The sequence below is a fragment of the Oryza glaberrima genome, chromosome 6 (genome assembly GCF_000147395.1).
Source record: "Oryza glaberrima chromosome 6, OglaRS2, whole genome shotgun sequence".
NCBI lineage: Eukaryota > Viridiplantae > Streptophyta > Magnoliopsida > Poales > Poaceae > Oryza > Oryza glaberrima.
The window spans coordinates 2329600-2347381 of record NC_068331.1 but is presented as its reverse complement, the minus strand read 5'-3'; the positions used below and the strand labels follow the sequence as shown (position 1 = coordinate 2347381).

The following is a 17782-nucleotide window of genomic DNA, read 5'->3' as shown; positions in this document are numbered from 1 at the left end:
AAAGGTGTGACTTTGAGACTGAGCACACATGGGCATATGACAGCAATCATGAAGCCAATTAACCAATCGAGCGATGAATTACTGATACAACAAAATCTCTGGCACTTTTATCATGCCTCACACAACACAGCCTCGGTGTACATATTCTGGGTAGTATTACATAATGTGGCCATTAGGCCCTCTATTAAAAACCAAATACACCAGGGAGGAGTTCAGCTTGGCTCCAACTATCAAGCAAGGTTCAGACATGGTAGCCAGTACACAATCTTTTCATCAATTGAATCAGATCCAGTCAGCGTTCTGTAATGACAGCAACAAAAAAAAGGACCAGGTTAGGTTGAATTCTTGTTGTTACAGAAAGCACTGAAATACAGCATTGCGTGGCGGGTATTAAGATGACTATTAGTGCCCACTACAGTTTATATGTTGGCATATTATCTGACTTTGAAAATAAAGAAAGAAAAATGCATAAACACATTGTAGTCTTAGGAACCAAACCTTGCTCTATTCTAAGTAAATCTTGGTTGTGATTGCGGGAAGCTGCTTGCCAGATGACTCATGCAATTCATATGTGAACTCCATATCCATGAGCCGATGATTCTCTTTTGAGCGAACCATTGTGAAAGAAACTTTAACATTGTCCCCTTCGTTTACTTTCAGAGGCGGAGTCAGCAAGAATACCTTGAAAAGAATCAGAGCAATAGTAAATATGTGTGAATTGTGCCAGATAACTATGGTCTATGATATGCATTTCCATAATGACAATCAATTGAAAGAAATTATTGTTTTGAATAAAAGCCCTTATACATAAACATGTGCCATTCAAATAAAGATATTGCTCTTTATCTAAGTATCAGTTTTGCATGAAAGGTTTTGAAATCTGTTTGTCCTTACAATTAATTGTAAATAAAAGAGAGACTGGAGCTTCCCTCTTTACATGATTTCTTCTTTACATATCAACACTCACACATTAAAAAGAACAATACATACATTTCAAATTATGGACTAGCTGGTAACAAATTTCTGCAGTTATAAAATACAATAGCTTAATTCCAGGAAACCAACCTGCTGGCCCCAGTGAGTGCCACCATTCACATCAGGAGCTGTGCTTAACTCAACTTCTTGAGTTGCAGGGTTTTGCTTACTACCCTAGAAAGAGTTAAAGAGAAAATAGTGAGCATATCTCACTGAATCATGAGATAAATTAAGTGCCAGTTCAGTTTGACATACTCGAAAATGAACATCAAACCATCCAGCAAGAGCTGCTAATCTTGTCATATCCAGCTTGATTGGCATTGTAACCTGTGCTCGAACTTCTCGAATCTCATCAACCGTTGCTGTCAAGCAATCAATTTCCTTAATAACAGCAGCTTGCCCTATAACTTGGTTTGGACGAAGATTATTCCATATGGCAGACTGCAGAAGAATACAACCAAATGTACACTGAGCTTGCAGGAAAATGTGCATTCACTACTATTTTTGCTGAGACCTTAGGAACAACCAGAACAAGTAATCCAGAGATACTAATGGATCCTATATTACATACAGAATAAAATAAGTAATGAACTATACTAATCAAATATGTGCTGCAAGCACCTTGGTATTTATCTTTATCATGAATGGATTCTTGCTTAACAAGTATATTTATAAGATTGTTTAAATTGCATTTTTCTTGCAGACAGCACATGCAATACAAAAGATTAAATCAAACATGCCAGTCTTTGTACAGATTCAGGCATACCTTAAGATAGTATTTTTCATGTTCTGCGCGGTATGCCTTTGTCAAAACATTCATGTTGACCCCATAATAAGACTCGGTATCCTCAACAAATAGATTCCAGTCATGCATAGCAATCTCAAGATCTTCCATCTTATTTTCAGCCAGATCACTCGTTATTGGTGCTAGCCACATCCGAGCATGACTGGGATACCTGCAACCAAAATTGATTTTACATTGGCTGAAAGTGAAACAGATATTTCATTGAACCAACAACAGAATTGAGAGGTTATTGCCATCTTCCAGAAAAATGACAAGACCGTATTTGCTAATGTAATCAAAGATATTGGATAACTAACTAACTAACTACCACGGTTTGCTTTCCAGAGAATGAAGAGTGTGTGCAACATTCAAAAATTCTGTCTATATTAGCATGAATAGAAGTATAAATAGACTTACATTACACCGTCTGGCTTCAACCAACAATCACGCGCACAAATGACAGAATCAAACATCGATTCTCTCAATAGAAAGTAGCCCATCCACTCCGATATAATGACATCAACTGCCGTTCCAAAGATATACAGAAACAAAGCAATCAATATTCAACACACATTATGGTAACCTCTTGTTTCGATTAAATTCTTTATAACTTTTCCTCTCCTTAGGAGACAAATTCTTAAGCTATGTTTCGTTCGCAAGAGATCGAATATTAATTCCACCAGCCACATCAATTCCCCCTTATTTTCAGAGATGAATAGCAACCAATCGAGGAATAAAAAAAAAAGAGAGAATCACCTTTCTCCGGCAACACAACGTCCTCCATGGACCCCTGTATCACCTCGACGATGTCGGCGACGTCATTAGCCCGCGCGAGCTCGCGCGCGTGCTCCGCCATATTGGTCGCCTCGACGGCGTAAACCTTCCTGGCGCCAGCCTGCGCGCTCCAGATGGCGAGGATGCCACTCCCAGTACCCACATCAAGAACCACCTGACAAAGACAGATCCACCAAAATCCATCAACCCAGAGCCCCAAAATCGCACCGAAGATATCAAACCCAACCGACCTTGCCGCGGAAGTGGTGGGCGTTGCGGAAGACGGCGGAGTGGTAGGCGTCCATCCGGACGCGGTCGCAGAGCATCTCCTTCTGGTGGTAGAGGTAGGAGTAGGTGCAGAAGTAGTTGGCGAAGTCCACCTCCTTGTCGACCACCGCCGGGCCTCCGCCGCCGGCGGCGGAGGAGGCGGAGGCGGCGCCGTTGGGGAGGGACGCCATGGGGGGAAGAAGTGGAGGAGAAAGACGAGGTTTTTGGTGGGGAAGATGAGGAGGACGGGGTTGGGTTGCTAGGGTTTATGGGGGTGGGATTTTTAAAGGGTTGCTATCGTGCGTTTCCGCCGTCGGATTGTGCTTTGAATTTCGTGCTCCAAGTTGATGGTGGCGTTGTTACCATTTGAACATAAAAGGCTCCCATCCGTTGGCCTATTTGGCAAAAGAAAAGAAAACGCCAAAATTTAAATTTTCAAACTTAATTTTGATATTAATTTTGAGATATTTTCAACGTAGTTTCTTTTTCAGCATTGGCTTTTAAGTCACCGAGAACACATATATAAAAGTTTTACCTACAAATTCATTTTTATTCTCTAATAAGCATCGGCTTATTACGAAAAAAGCCAAACGATGAGGCTAAAAATACAGCAGCCAATAAAACTTGAGAAAATTTGTAAATTTTAGATTGTTGTCGATAACTTTATATATTAAATCTGGACAGAGACGTATTCTTTAAATTATGTGAGATAGTAAAGGGTATTAGCAATGTAAGTCACTCACTTGTCGGGTCTCAACCCTATAAGGACATGAGCTTTCACATAACCATGTAATTTGGGAGCAGGGGTGACCACGACCGTGAAGACACGGTGTGATAAGGATATGGCCTCCACAATGCACCCTCACAACTCTCTTCCCCCATGTCACACGTCATTGTTTCATCGTGGAGAACGAGTGTCCCATTTTGGCTTCACGTTCTTCAGGAGAAGATAGAGGTAGATATGGCGTGAAATATTACGAGACGAATGCTACATAGACGAAGATTCTAGGTAAAAGAAGTGTTATTTATATACACAAATAATCAATCATGCTATAAAAAAAGTTAAACAAATGAACACAGTTTGTTCAACTTTAAGGTACTCTACACGTAATTGTTGATCCTTTTTTTTTGCAATTGTCTTTTTTTTCTTTTAGAAACAAGCTAGTATATCTATATCACTATATGATTATCATATAGGTCACTTAGTCACATGTAGCTGGAATTATTTTTCATATCAATAGTACATGCCTATCGTCGAATAATTAAAGAAAATCTTAAGACCCAATCATCGTGGTATCTGAAAAATAAATAAAAACGAGATATATGCACTATCAATTTTGTTTGGTTCACCAAACCATACTAATAACGATCTATCTATCGAAACCACTACTATCATTTGATAATAACCTTAAAATAAACAAGTCAAACTAACCAAACCGTGGTTGCATTTAAACAATCATCTCACTGTTCTAACACACTTTGTTTACGAATTTCGTTGCAAAATTTGTTAAATTTTTACACCCAAGTGGATTGTTCTGATTTCCGTGGGCCGACAAAACCACCCCAAATTGGCCCGAAAGCTGCCTCCTTTTTCCTCCTCCTAACCACCGCCCCGGCCTCTCCATCTCCCGCCGCTCGCCGCCGCCGCCGCCCGCCATGTGGAAGCGCGCGACCTCCGTCCTCCTCCACCACCGCTCCGCCCTCACCCGCCGCTCCCCGGCGATCGGCGGCGGCGTCCTTCCCCGTGCTCTCTTCTTCTCCACGCTCGGTAACATTTCCTCCCGAACTCCGGCCCGATCCCGGCAGGTGGCGAGGCGGCGATTTGACGGGGCGGTCTGTCTGCCTGTCTGTCTCTGTCCCACGCAGATGCGGCGCAGGCGAGGACGAGGGTGGAGGACGTGATGCCGATCGCCACCGGGCTCGAGCGCGAGGAGATCGCCGCCGAGCTCCAGGTCAACCACCCTCTCCTCTTGATATTGATTTATTAGTGGAAGTTTTTTTTTTTTACTAGATAGAAGGTCTGAATTTATTTTTTTTTTTCATTTCAGGGGAAGAAGAGGTTTGATATGGACGCGCCCGTCGGGCCCTTTGGTACCAAGGTGAGAATGCTTTCCATTTCAAATCAATTCCATGGATGTTTTGACCCGTGTGCTTGAGAGCTATTGAATTGATTGGTTAGATGGAGTGTTTAATTGCTGACTGAATTAATGCTGATGTGTAGTGCTTAAGACTTGTGGCCATGGATGCAACGCTCTCTTAATAGCTTGACATGTTCCCCTCTGATATTAAGTGATAAGCTTCTTTGGCTCCACGGAATCGGCGAAGAGATAGGTGTTAGTTTCTGATGTTGCAGATGCAGCAGCTGGGTCACGGCAGGGATTTTGTTCACTGAATATGTGAGATTGTAGCATTGGTTCAGCTACCGGTTCTTTTCCCTGCATAGGAAAGATTTTTATGCACAAACATTAGGCAAAAGTTCAACACACATACGTTTGATAAAATCATAACAACATAGGTAATTCTGTTTATGTTTACACTGATCTGTGATTTGTATTTTTGTGGGCTGGTCATTGGCAACCGAAGTTTTTGCCTTGCTGTATGGTGTGTGCATTCCAGCTTATGTTATTTGCTATGTGTTGGCTTTTCGTATGGTCACATCTTTTGCTATTCTGTACATCTTATGTGTTGACTTTTCGTATAGTCCTGTTGATAGGAAAAACTTGCATAAATAGCTGTTTTGTTCACTTGTCAGATGTGCTTGCTTAAGAAAGGTTGGGCTGTGTTGCCTGACTCCTGTTGTGTTAACAACGAGGATTTTGTTTGTCTTCGTTTTCATTATAACTTTAGTAGAGCATTTTTTTTCAGCATGTTAAAATAATTTTGGGGATTTTGTAGGTTATAACATTCTGAATTTCCATGCATAATTATGGGGGCCTGTCTTATATCTAGTACTTGGAGGCATCTTGATTTTGCTTTTCTTTAGAGAATTGTTGATTAGCAATGTCATGTTAAGACTTTCCTTTACATGCTCATAGAAATATATTTTCACCTGGAAAACCCTGCTACTATATCTTGTGAGTTTATTCTCTGACTCTGTCCATGTGGATCCGGCTAATATGGAGGTTTCTAGTTGAACCAGCAATGTTGGACCTTTTAGTTATTGGTTGCTCAATAATAGTACATTTGATCATGAAGTTGAATTTGCAATTTCTATGTTGTCTATCTCCAGGAAATAAAATAAGTGCAGTGTTTTGAAAATTCTTCGCTTTCCCATATATCTCTAGTCTCTAAGGCAGATTGCCCCCTAGTTGTGGTGATCGATACATGTACGGATGTTATACCATTTATTTATTTATTCAGTGGTTTCTTTTGTTTTATCACCCCTATTTTCCTACAAATTGTTTTTCTCATGACATTTCCCCTCAGACTTGCATTAGGTGTGATCTGATAAGGTTATCAGCACATTAATGGGCATCATTTTCATTCTGTTTTGGCCTGTTGATGAATGGTACTACTCTTTAGCGTGTTGCATCTAACCTTGATTTGGTCCCTTTGTACCTTTTGTGTCAATGTTCAGTTTAGTTCATTCCACTCCTGCGTGATCGAACTGGACTAATATTTTTTCCATGTTGTATAGGAAGCTCCAGCTGTTATTCAGTCATACTACAACAAAAGGATTGTTGGTTGTCCCGGTGGTGAAGGAGGTATAGTACCTGTGCATGCTAATTTCCTTGTTTTTACCTATAAAGAAGCTTCTAAGATGAAATCTTCTCCTGCATCTTCTCTATAAATATTCATCGACTCACCACCAATGGAATTAACTTAAACTGCAAATTGCAATGTTTGATATTTTCAGAGGACGAGCATGATGTCGTGTGGTTTTGGTTGGAGAAAGGCAAGCCACATGAATGCCCTGTCTGCACTCAGTATTTCTCGGTATGTTGGTACTTTCTGTTGACAAAATCGCTTGCCTTGTGAGAGCAATTTCTGCATGAGCCACTAAATCACGCATATGTTGGTATGCTGTCCTGATGTTCGCTGAGCTATCAACTTGCAACTTTATGTTCACAGCTTGAGGTGATAGGAGGAGGAGGAGATCCTGATGGGCATGACGATGACGACGATCACCACCATCATTAAGGTTGCAGAAGTCACCTCTAGCAATAAAAACAGTGGATATGGCCATATCCATGTCAACTCTCAATTCAGATGACTTGGAGCAGCAGTGGGTTTTGGAAAAACAAAGTTTGTCTTTTTAGAGATTTGTTCATGCAAATAACAGGATTCAGTAAACAATGATATGCAATTCTCTTTTTCAGCACACCTTAGTCGAATTCAAGATAGGTATGTTTGTTTGTCCTGATGGATGATTCCATGTTCAATGGCCACCTGGACCATTTATTTTGGTGTATGATCTGTTATCTGAACATTTCACAAACCTTGGTCCTGTTCAATTCAGTTTAAACAAATGAAGTCAACATTCTGATGATCCTTCTCCCTCCTATACAGTTCAGTTATCTTTGATTATAACCAAGCAGTTGGATGAAACAGTCAATTGTTTTTGTAATTTTTTTATATGATCCTTAATTTCCTACTGCTTACGTGGTCAATTTGTTGCTTTGATGAGTGAGACAATGATGCATTCAAACTTGGATTTGGCCAAACCAGCACCACACACTTCACCATTCACTGATGTCATTCACGTGAGGATGCATTCAACCAAAGTGTTAACTTTACCACACAAAATACCGAAAATTTTGGACGGATTCTGCGTGACAGAATTCCAATTTGCACTGCATTTAATCCACTTTATTGATTTGAACCATTCCTGATCTCCACACCTACATATCTTTTCCCTTCATTTTTTTTTTGATCAGGTCAGCTCCTTACTAGTGCAAGATAATTAGATAAATCCAATAATGATGCACTAGGCACAAACATTAGTTGAAATGTAGCTATCACTCTTAAGATTTCAGTGTGTTTTCTCACATGTATTAATTGCTAACCCATCATGTCAAAATCCGAAATTAACTCGGCCAAAGTGAGCAAAGAACTGACCATGGCGGGCGGCGTCGCCGGCGACGGCGAGCCGGCGATGGCGTGACGTCACGTGACCGATATGGAGAGCAAGACGGCCAAGATCGTCGCCGGCGCGGCCGCCGCCGCGCTGCTGGTCCTCGAGCTCGCCCTCTACCTCCGCTTCCGTCTTTCGCGGCCGTTCTTCCTCTCCACCGCCGTCATCGTCTCCGCCGCGCTGTCGGCGGCCGCCGCGGCGCTGCTGCACCACGCGGCGGGCGAGCGGAGGCGGGCGGCGCGCATGGCGAGGCGGCGGCCGTCGATGGACGACGAGCGGCTGCGCGTGGAGTACAGCTACTTCCGCAAGGTGGCCGGGCTGCCGCGCAAGCTCACGCTCGAGTCGCTGGCGGCGGCGACGGACGGGTTCCAGTACGCCGTCGGTCGGGGATCGTCGGGGACGGTGTACAAGGGCATCCTCGACGACGGCACGGCGGTGGCGGTGAAGCGGATCGACGGCGGCGCCGACCACGCCGACAAGGAGTTCAAGTCGGAGGTGTCGGCGATCGCCAGCGCGCAGCACGCCCACCTCGTCCGCCTCGTCGGCTTCTGCCTCGTGCCGCGCGGGCCACGCTTCCTCGTCTACGAGTACATGGAGCACGGCTCCCTCGACAGGTGGATCTTCTCCCCGCACTCTGGCGATCGCCGCCGGAGGTGCCTGCCGTGGGCGGCGCGGTACCAGGTCGCCGTCGACGTGGCGAGGGCGCTCGCCTACCTGCACCACGACTGCCGCAGCAAGGTGCTCCACCTCGACGTCAAGCCGGAGAACATCCTCCTCGACGACGGCTTCCGCGGCGTCCTCTCCGACTTCGGGCTGTCCAAGCTGGTGGGGAAGGAGCAGAGCCGCGTCGTCACCACGGTGCGCGGCACGACGGGGTACCTCGCGCCGGAGTGGCTGCTCGGCGTCGGCATCACCGAGAAGTCCGACGTGTACAGCTACGGCCTCGTCCTGCTCGAGATGGTCGGCGGCCGCCGCAACCTGATGCAGACGGAGGATGGCGACGACGGGTCGTCGACGCCGCGGTGGACGTACTTCCCGAAGATCGCCGGAGACATGGCGAGGGAAGGGAGGGTGATGGAGGTGCTGGACAGGCGGGTGGTGGAGTCCGGCGAGGCGGTGGAGGAGGCGGCGGTGCGGAGGCTGGTCCACGTGGCGCTGTGGTGCGCGCAGGAGAAGGCGGGCGCGCGCCCCACCATGGCGCGCGTGGTGGAGATGCTCGAGGGGCGTGGCGCCGCCGCCGAGGCCGTGGAGGCGCCGCCGCCGTCGGACATGATCGTCGTCGACCTCCTCGCGCTCGACCCGGCGGCGCGCGGCCCCGGCCCGTTCGGCCTGCCGCCGCCGCCGGCGGCCAGCGACGGCGGGATGCAGGTGACGTCGTCGGGGATCAGCAACTCGTTCGCGCTCTCCTACCTATCGGGACGATGACCTCACGCTCTCCGCACGGTGGCTCGCCGGAGGAGTGACGTCACTCCGGCGACGAGGTTTCTCCGAGCCCCAGTTGGGTTCACGTGAACCGTTGGATGAAGCACGTGCGGACGAGATGGTGGTCGTGTGGGGTTCGGAGAAAAATTCTCCGAACCCGTGTTGGGTTCACATGAACCGTCGGATGGAGATCGTGCGGTCAATAATCAAACGGACGTGAGTCCAGCAACACTATACTTGGGATTTGATTGATTATCTTCTGGTTCCACAGCTAATTAGGGTTTAGATCGATGGCGATTTGATGATCGTCTGATTCAAAGTTTATTTCTTTCGAAATAGAGGTACAAACTGAAGGATTATTTGTTTTTTTGCAAAACACAATTTGTGTGTTTAAGGATTGTTTTGCTTTGTGGTGCCATTTTTCAATTTGTTCATTCAATGGTCCAAGCATAGATCGAACTGATACTCTGATAGAGAGCATGCTTGGTTGAAGGCCCGGAAAAATTATACTCCCTACGTCCCCAATTATAAGAGATTTTAATATTTTGCTTGCATTGTTTGATCATTCATCTTATTAAAAAAAATTTAGAATTATTATTTATTTTATTTGACTTATTTTATTATTCGAAGTATTTTAAGCATAACTTTTCGTTTTTTATATTTGCACAATTTTTTTTAATAAGACGAGTGGTCAAACAGCGCAAGTAAAATATCAAAATCCCTTATATTATGAGACGGAGGGAGTACTCATTTTCTCGCATTTAATTCGATCAGAGCTCATTGTCAGCTTCCTCTGCTAAACATTGTTTTCATATTCTGAACTTCATTTTTTTCTTTTTGCAATTCGAAATCTCTCTGAAACCTCTGTATGTTTGTACTCTTCTGTCAGACCTGCGACTATTGAAAAACCTTCGTCCTAAAATAAACTTTTATATTTTTGGGTGAAGTTAGTCATTTCAAAATTGTTTGATATTTTCGAGTGGATTGAAAAATGATGAAGGTGACAGTAACAGCCCTAGATTCACTTACCCAACCAACCGCAGTCGCTGACGGTGGGGCTTAGACTCCGTGTAACAAAGGAGGAAACAAATCCCTTCGGCTTACCCATGACGACGACAGCTCCCCCCTTGACTAATTTGAAGCCTGGTCACATTTCAGCCGTGTTGACCACCACCATAGTTCCTTTACCGCTCTAGGCTAGCGTCCACGGCAATGAGTGCGTGGAACAGGTTTTCATGGTGTTCGATTTGGCACGGGCAAGAACGTTGGGCTCTTTCTACAATGAAGATGATGGCCTTCTCTTTGACCTCATCTACGGCCGTCCAACCGTCGTCACGAGCACCTCCCATCCCAGGGGACAATAGCGTCACTGGAAGCGATTTGGCAGGATCAGGATCTGAGCGAGACCTCTCTCTCATCATGTTGTTGGCATCTTGGGCATCGCCTATCTCTCCCATCAACCGGATGCATGAGTAAAAGGAGACCGATACCTTCTCTTCCTGCCGCCAGGAGCAATTCCATCGCCGTCGCACTCTGTCTCCTTGATCCGGTAAAATAGGGGTTGGGTGTCGATAGCGGGAACAGTTGATTATGGTGCGGTACAAATTTCCATATAATATATATTTTAAAAAAGATACCATTCACCAATTCAAAATAGTATGCTCATGGAGAACGATAAAAGAAGTAGCTAATCTAATGGAGCCTAAGAGCAAGTTTAATAGTATAGCTAACTACTAGCTCCAAATCATTTATAGCCAATCTAATAGTTTATTCATACAATAGTTATCTATATATATATATTATACCATTAATGACTGATCCTACCCTCTCATACACAGACAACATCTTAAAATCCATGCTACAGCTGGCTAGAAATATGTAGCACACTTTTCTTCACTCTCTTCTCTTACCTTTTTCACATATTCTTATAAAGTTATAGCTGGTTTATAGCATACTATTATACACAGGGGCGGATCTACAGTATATGGGGCCGGTGCCAGACGACACCGACGACTTTTGACAAAAGCTATAGCAAAACTGCTTATCCATATATTATAACACCATGATCTAAGCATAACTAGCATACTACGACACCGATATATATGTTATGACACCAATGAATTGATTTTCTAGATCCGCCACTGATTATACATGCTCAGTCAGAAAAATGTGCTTCATGATCACGGTTTAAACCGGTTGTCACACTACTGAACCGGTGATCATAAAGCCTATAAACCGGCTCAGTGACCGGTTCTTTTTTCCCAATGTCTCACTCACGGTGGGCCCACCTTTCACCCCTCCAATGGGCGTATGGATGAGCATGGCATCCAGATCCAAGAGAAAAAAAAAAGCAAAACAATCCCGTAGCTTCCATTTCCATGGCCACAAAAACCGGCGACCTCCTCCACCCCGCCATGGCCTGACGCCCCCGAGAAGCTGCTGCGGCGGGAGGCGATGGCGACGAGGGGGGGAGGCGGGGGAGGAGGAGGGAAGGAGGCGAAGGGGAAGGTGATGGGCCCGCTGTTCCCGCGGCTCCACGTCAACGACGCGGCCAAGGGCGGAGGCCCGCGGGCGCCGCCCCGGAACAAGATGGCGCTCTACGAGCAGTTCACCGTGCCCTCGCATCGCTTCAGCGGCGGAGGAGGCGGCGGCGGAGTAGGAGGCAGCCCCGCGCACTCGACGTCGGCGGCGAGCCAGAGCCAGAGCCAGAGCCAGGTGACTCGACGTCCTGCCCGTATGATCGATTCGATTGGGGGTAGTGTGTGCGACTGCTAAATTGGTACTAGTAGGCGATAATTCTGTGCAAATGGAGCTAAACGCCTTGCAAATCGAATCGAATTAGAAGCCTAAATTGGTAGACAATAATTCTGTGCAATGGAGCTAAACGCCCTTGCAAATCGAATAGAACTAAAAGCTGGGAAGATAATTTCGAGGCACAAATGGTGCCCTCGACCTCGACGAGCTAGGTCAGAGGGGGCGTTTCACGCCTTACCCTTTGTAGTTATCTCGGTTGGGATAGATGAATTGATGGGCGAATTTAGTGCAACGGAGCTAAACACATGGAAAAATTGGATAAGATTAAGGCCGAGAAGCCCAGTTTGAGGCACAAATGCCATGTTCCTTTTGTGCTGATTAATCTATCATGCCGTCAACATGTGATTCAATTACTTGCAAATATAGTCATACAATTGTGGTAGGAGTAACATGCTTGCACGTTGTCATAGTGTCATTATTGATCTTTCTCCGTGCTGATAACTCACTTGTGTTGAAGGCGAAAGAGCAGAACAAAACCATTATATGCAGTTTACATCAGCTCTTCCGGTAAAGTTTTGGAGACGGGGCATAAGTTCCTTGCAAACAATATCGGATATTATAGCTTATTGCAAATTGTATATGGCCAGATATGCTATGATTGTGTTTGCTGAGGTCTGGTGTTTGTAATATACAAACAAAAAGGTCCACATGTGAAACTGCATGTAGCGCAGGTGGCACAGAGTAGCCGTAGTGCTGCTCAACATACCGTGTTCTATTCTCCCTGACGTGCTCACCTTCCTTAAATCATTGACACTAGGTTCCTCCTTAGTGTCTTGCATTTTTGCCTGCCGAAAAAAAAAGGTCCACGTGAAAGGGAATGATAAAAATGGTGGTTGATATGCTTTGATTGTCAGGCACACGTTCAACCTGTATGTGATAAATATCAACGGTTTTCTAATACTGTTTTCAGCAAGGATTTAGGAGTGGAAAATATTCTTTAGAACAAATCTGCAATAGCCTCCCACAACACATCCAACTACCTTTTGATAATGGGATAGTTATAGACATGAAGTGCTAATGGCAAAAGTCCAAGTCATAGATTTCCAAATGAAGAAATGTGAACAAAATAAGAAAGAAAGAAGTCCATTTGCAGTATTATGTCTCTTTTGCCCTTCTTTGGGTCGAAAATAAAATAAAAAATCGAGATCTTACCATGAGATACTTAATCTCCCACCACTTTTTCTAATTCAACATGGAAGTTCTTGGATAGTTTAAATACGCTTCCTACCAATTAGCGTGGAATCCTCGCAATTTTTCACTAAATCTAGTAGTACTGAAATGGATTTTATTTTCTTCCAGGTTTATGGACGTGACAGTTCTCTGTTCCAGCCGTTCAATGTGCCTTCCAATCGACCTGGCCATTCTACTGAAAAGATCAATTCAGATAAGATCAACAAGAAGATTAGTGGTTCAAGAAAAGAACTGGGGATGTTATCCTCTCAGACTAAGGGCATGGATATTTATGCTTCAAGATCAACTGCTGAGGCACCACAAAGAAGAGCAGAAAATACAATAAAGAGTTCTTCGGGAAAGAGATTGGCCGATGATGATGAATTTATGGTTCCTTCTGTCTTCAATTCCAGATTTCCTCAATATAGTACTCAAGAGAATGCAGGGGTTCAAGACCAATCAACACCCCTTGTTGCTGCAAATCCACACAAAAGCCCTTCAACAGTGTCCAAATCATCCACAAAGTGTTATAACACTGTTAGCAAGAAATTGGAGAGAATCCATGTTTCTGATGTGAAATCAAGGACCCCTTTGAAAGACAAGGAGATGGAAGCAGCAGAGACATCCAAAAACGTGGAAGTTGAAAAAAGTTCATCCTTTCATGCTTCCAAAGATATGTTTGAAAGCAGGCATGCTAAAGTATATCCTAAGATGGATAAGACGGGCATTATAAATGATTCTGATGAGCCACATGGTGGAAATAGTGGGCATCAAGCGACAAGCAGAAATGGAGGTTCCATGAAATTTCAGAACCCTCCAATGAGAAGAAATGAAATTTCCTCTAATCCATCTTCTGAAAATACTGATAGGCATTATAATTTACCGCAAGGAGGCATAGAGGAAACAGGTACAAAGAGAAAAAGGTTGCTAGAACAACACGATGCAGAGAAAATTGATGATGTGTCAAGGTTGCTAGAACAACACGATGCAGAGAACATTGATGATGTGTCTGATTCCTCGGTGGAGTGTATAACTGGTTGGGAGATTTCTCCAGATAAAATTGTTGGAGCCATTGGTACAAAGCATTTCTGGAAAGCAAGACGTGCTATTATGAAGTAAATAAAACTATCCTTTTTAGCTTAGTTTGGCCCACTCAAACTAGACTTGTTTGCAGCTCTAATTACGTATAGGTAGCTTTGATGAATAAAATTTGTTTTGTTTCCCTTGCTTTACTGTTATTTGCTCTTAATTTGCGGTTGATCTTAATCATCTTAGACAGAAAAACATGATGACTATCTCATTTGTTTTTGGTTTATTTCATATTTGAATGCCAATAGATGTCAGTTCCAGATGATATTTCAAATACCTCATGCATGGAAACTGTGCATACTTATGCCAAATTTTGGGCTTACAAGTCAGCATGTCTACAAATTTCTTTGGCAGAATTACTATATATCTAGTTCAACATTTGCTGATTTGTAATTGGATTAGTTGTCTGCAGAATGCCGGCATGTTTTATTTTCCTTTCAACTAGGTCAATCAGTTTGTTGTTGTCTGTTGTTCTTGTCCACCTACACCTGTACTACTGAAATGTTCTCTTTTGGAGATGTCAATGAAAATTTTAATCTATAGTGGTTTCAATTTTATTTTCATTTTAGTCAAGAAGAATGGCATAATCTCATTTAAAAAGATTGTAAAAGTGTCCCTGTTAAAGTGATATTGTAGGTATTGCTTTACCAAGCTACTGTATGATTCCCTTTATTGTTTTACACTCTAATCTTCTTTAAACTCTATGCAGTCAACAGAGGGTGTTTGCTGTCCAGGTTTTTGAGCTGCATAAGTTGGTAAAAGTGAGTCTAGCAAATTTCTCTTCCTTCTAGCCACTCTTAAGCAGGTTAATTCGTGGATAGGATTTTGTCCATAATCTGTTTATAACCCACACTTGTATTTGACTTACAATCAGGTGCAGAAGTTGATTGCAGCATCGCCACATGTACTTATTGAAGGTGATCCTTGCCTTGGCAATGCCTTGTTGGGTAGCAAGAACAAGCTGGTGGAAGAAAACCTGAAAGCACAACCTCTTTTAGTCGCAACCATCGATGACGTGGAGCCAAGTCTACAGCAACCAGAGTTATCAAAAGAAAACACTGAAGACGGCCCACCCTCCCCTCATGATACTGGGCTTGGCAGTGGTCAACGTGATCAAGCTGCAACAAATGGCGTCTCTAAAAGCAATCGTCGAGCTACACCTGTTGCTTCTGATAACAAACAAAATAACTGGGGCGTTCAACTTCAACCACCTCAAAATCAATGGCTTGTCCCTGTTATGTCTCCTTCGGAAGGCCTTGTCTATAAGCCTTATTCTGGTCCGTGCCCTCCAGCTGGTAGCATATTGGCCCCGTTTTATGCCAACTGTACTCCTTTGAGTCTTCCATCAACAGCTGGAGATTTCATGAATTCGGCATACGGTGTTCCTATGCCTCATCAGCCACAACATATGGGTGCTCCTGGCTCTCCTTCCATGCCTATGAACTACTTCCCGCCTTTCAGCATACCAGTGATGAACCCAACTGCACCGGCACCTGTAGTCGAACAAGGGAGACACCCTTCGATGCCACAGCCTTATGGGAACTTTGAGCAGCAGTCGTGGATCTCATGTAACATGTCACATCCAAGTGGCATTTGGAGATTTCATGCCTCAAGAGATAGCGAGGCACAGGCCAGCAGCGCTAGCAGTCCTTTTGACAGGTTCCAATGCAGTGGAAGTGGTCCTGTATCCGCCTTCCCCACAGCGTCAGCTCAGAACAACCAGCCTCAGCCCTCATATGGCAGCCGGGACAACCAGACCAATGTTATCAAGGTTGTTCCACATAATTCACGAACTGCTTCAGAGTCAGCAGCACGGATTTTCCGGTCGATACAAATGGAAAGGCAACGAGATGACTGATAGCCATGAGAACTGGCAATTTTATGTTGGATGCATTTGATGACTTGGTAAATGTAGAGAAGAGGTTTGCCAGATTATGGTGACCCCTATATTTATCCTGACCGTTTATAGACAGATGATGATACTGTATATTCTCAAGGGCGGGCTCAGTCAGAGTAATGTCGCCCCTTCGTCAATTTGTAATGTATTTTGTACAGTAGGACAAGACAATATCTGTTTAACTTTAACGCTATGTAAAGCCATTGCTAGCCAGTTAAGCAAAATAATACTAAAGCTAATGAGCTGGGGAAAAGATCCCACTCTTTTTTATCTGTTTCATTTGTGAATTGTGAACCCTGATTACGAGTTAAGGCCCCGCGCCATTTGTGGGGATTTGTTCTTATAAGTGTGTGATCTATATTGCAAACAGAATGGAGATATGATTTATGGATATATGTACTGTGCCAGTATTTACTGATGAAACCATATACGAATGAATTAACCCTGAAATGGAGTAGCACGTTTTCAGTTGTGAGTTCTAAACATGCCGTAAGGAATTGTGTGAGATCTTTAGGAGAAAATTTCTTTACAGATGGAGACAATCTATATATGATCGAGCGGCAATTGCAAAATAATTCGAACCGCACAAATTCGAAATTCGCCGGACAATGGGTTACCTGGTGGCGAAGTGGCTGCTCGGCGATGGCATAACGGAGAAATGGATGTTGATTAGCTAGGGTGTTAGCTTTAGTTTTTGGTCTTTGGTTGGATAATTTTGCAGGCGTTGTTCGTCAATTGTTATCTTTTGGGGGTTTCCTTTATCTGTTATCTCTTATTCCCCGTGTATTCTATTCTCCTATCCTTCAGGCCCCTGAGCTTGCGTAGGTGAAGCCTGCCCTGTGTAAGATCATTTAGCTCAATATATTTAGGTGGGGACTTTCTCCCCCTAATAATTTAGTCTAAAAAAAGTGGTTGCTCGGCGATGGCACAATGGAGAAGTCCGACGCGTAAATCCAGCTACATGCTCGCTAGAGACGTGATGTGAGGCGCCGCAACGGCGGAGCGGGAGGCCACTCCGGCGTAGGGATGCAAGCGGAGCAAGCAAGCGGGTTTTTTTAGCCCGCTTATCTTACTTCTAATTTATTTTTTTCTTCTAAATTTTATACTACCATGTAGAAAATAAACTAGTAAGCATGTTTTTATGCGTGTAGCGGGATTACCCACTTCCACCCTTACTCCAGCGGTGAGGTGGGGGTCGGGGAAAAATTCTCCAAACCCCTGTTGGGTTCACGTGAACGGTTGGATGTAGCACGTGCGGACGAGATGTACGAGGTGTGGTCACAGGCGCCGGGATGGTGGATCGGGAGGTCGTGTACTCGTGTGAATCATCAGATGGAGATCGTGCGGTCAAGAACCAAACGGACATGAGTCCACAACAGTTAATCAAATACTAGAGCTCCATATGGCTGAGAAAACAGACAATATGCCTTTCTATAAGATGGGTTGAGATAAAATGCCACTCAATACAATGCACCGGATAAAATACCACTCGATACGCTGTCTATTGGATGAAATG

At 44.1% G+C, this 17782-nt stretch overlaps 4 protein-coding genes across 4 annotated transcripts; 3 read left to right on the top strand and 1 right to left on the bottom strand.

Moving 5' to 3' along the window:
- Positions 1–37: 37 nt before the first annotated feature.
- LOC127776130 (protein arginine N-methyltransferase PRMT10) lies at positions 38–3070 on the bottom strand. The gene is made up of 8 exons (XM_052302476.1): positions 2785–3070; positions 2516–2708; positions 2177–2282; positions 1742–1931; positions 1231–1416; positions 1066–1149; positions 499–681; positions 38–300 (listed from the first exon to the last, which is right to left on the bottom strand). The coding sequence occupies exons 1-7, from the start codon at positions 2989–2991 to the stop codon at positions 505–507; spliced, it is 1143 nt and encodes a 380-aa protein (XP_052158436.1). The 5' UTR covers positions 2992–3070; the 3' UTR covers positions 38–300; positions 499–504.
- Positions 3071–4347: 1277 nt separating this feature from the next.
- On the top strand, positions 4348–7291 carry LOC127776132 (putative cytochrome c oxidase subunit 5b-like). Its single transcript, XM_052302478.1, has 6 exons — positions 4348–4568; positions 4667–4752; positions 4849–4899; positions 6438–6504; positions 6657–6736; positions 6872–7291. The coding sequence occupies exons 1-6, from the start codon at positions 4457–4459 to the stop codon at positions 6938–6940; spliced, it is 465 nt and encodes a 154-aa protein (XP_052158438.1). The 5' UTR covers positions 4348–4456; the 3' UTR covers positions 6941–7291.
- Positions 7292–7807: 516 nt separating this feature from the next.
- Positions 7808–9632, top strand: LOC127776129 (probable receptor-like protein kinase At5g20050). The gene has a single exon (XM_052302475.1). The coding sequence runs from the start codon at positions 7920–7922 to the stop codon at positions 9297–9299; it is 1380 nt and encodes a 459-aa protein (XP_052158435.1). The 5' UTR covers positions 7808–7919; the 3' UTR covers positions 9300–9632.
- A 1997-nt stretch (positions 9633–11629) lies between these two features.
- LOC127776127 (protein HEADING DATE 3B) lies at positions 11630–16536 on the top strand. Its single transcript, XM_052302470.1, has 4 exons — positions 11630–12011; positions 13410–14395; positions 15079–15130; positions 15244–16536. Exons 1-4 carry the CDS (start codon positions 11751–11753, stop codon positions 16225–16227), a joined length of 2283 nt encoding a protein of 760 aa, XP_052158430.1. The 5' UTR covers positions 11630–11750; the 3' UTR covers positions 16228–16536.
- The last annotated feature ends 1246 nt before the right edge of the window (positions 16537–17782 follow it).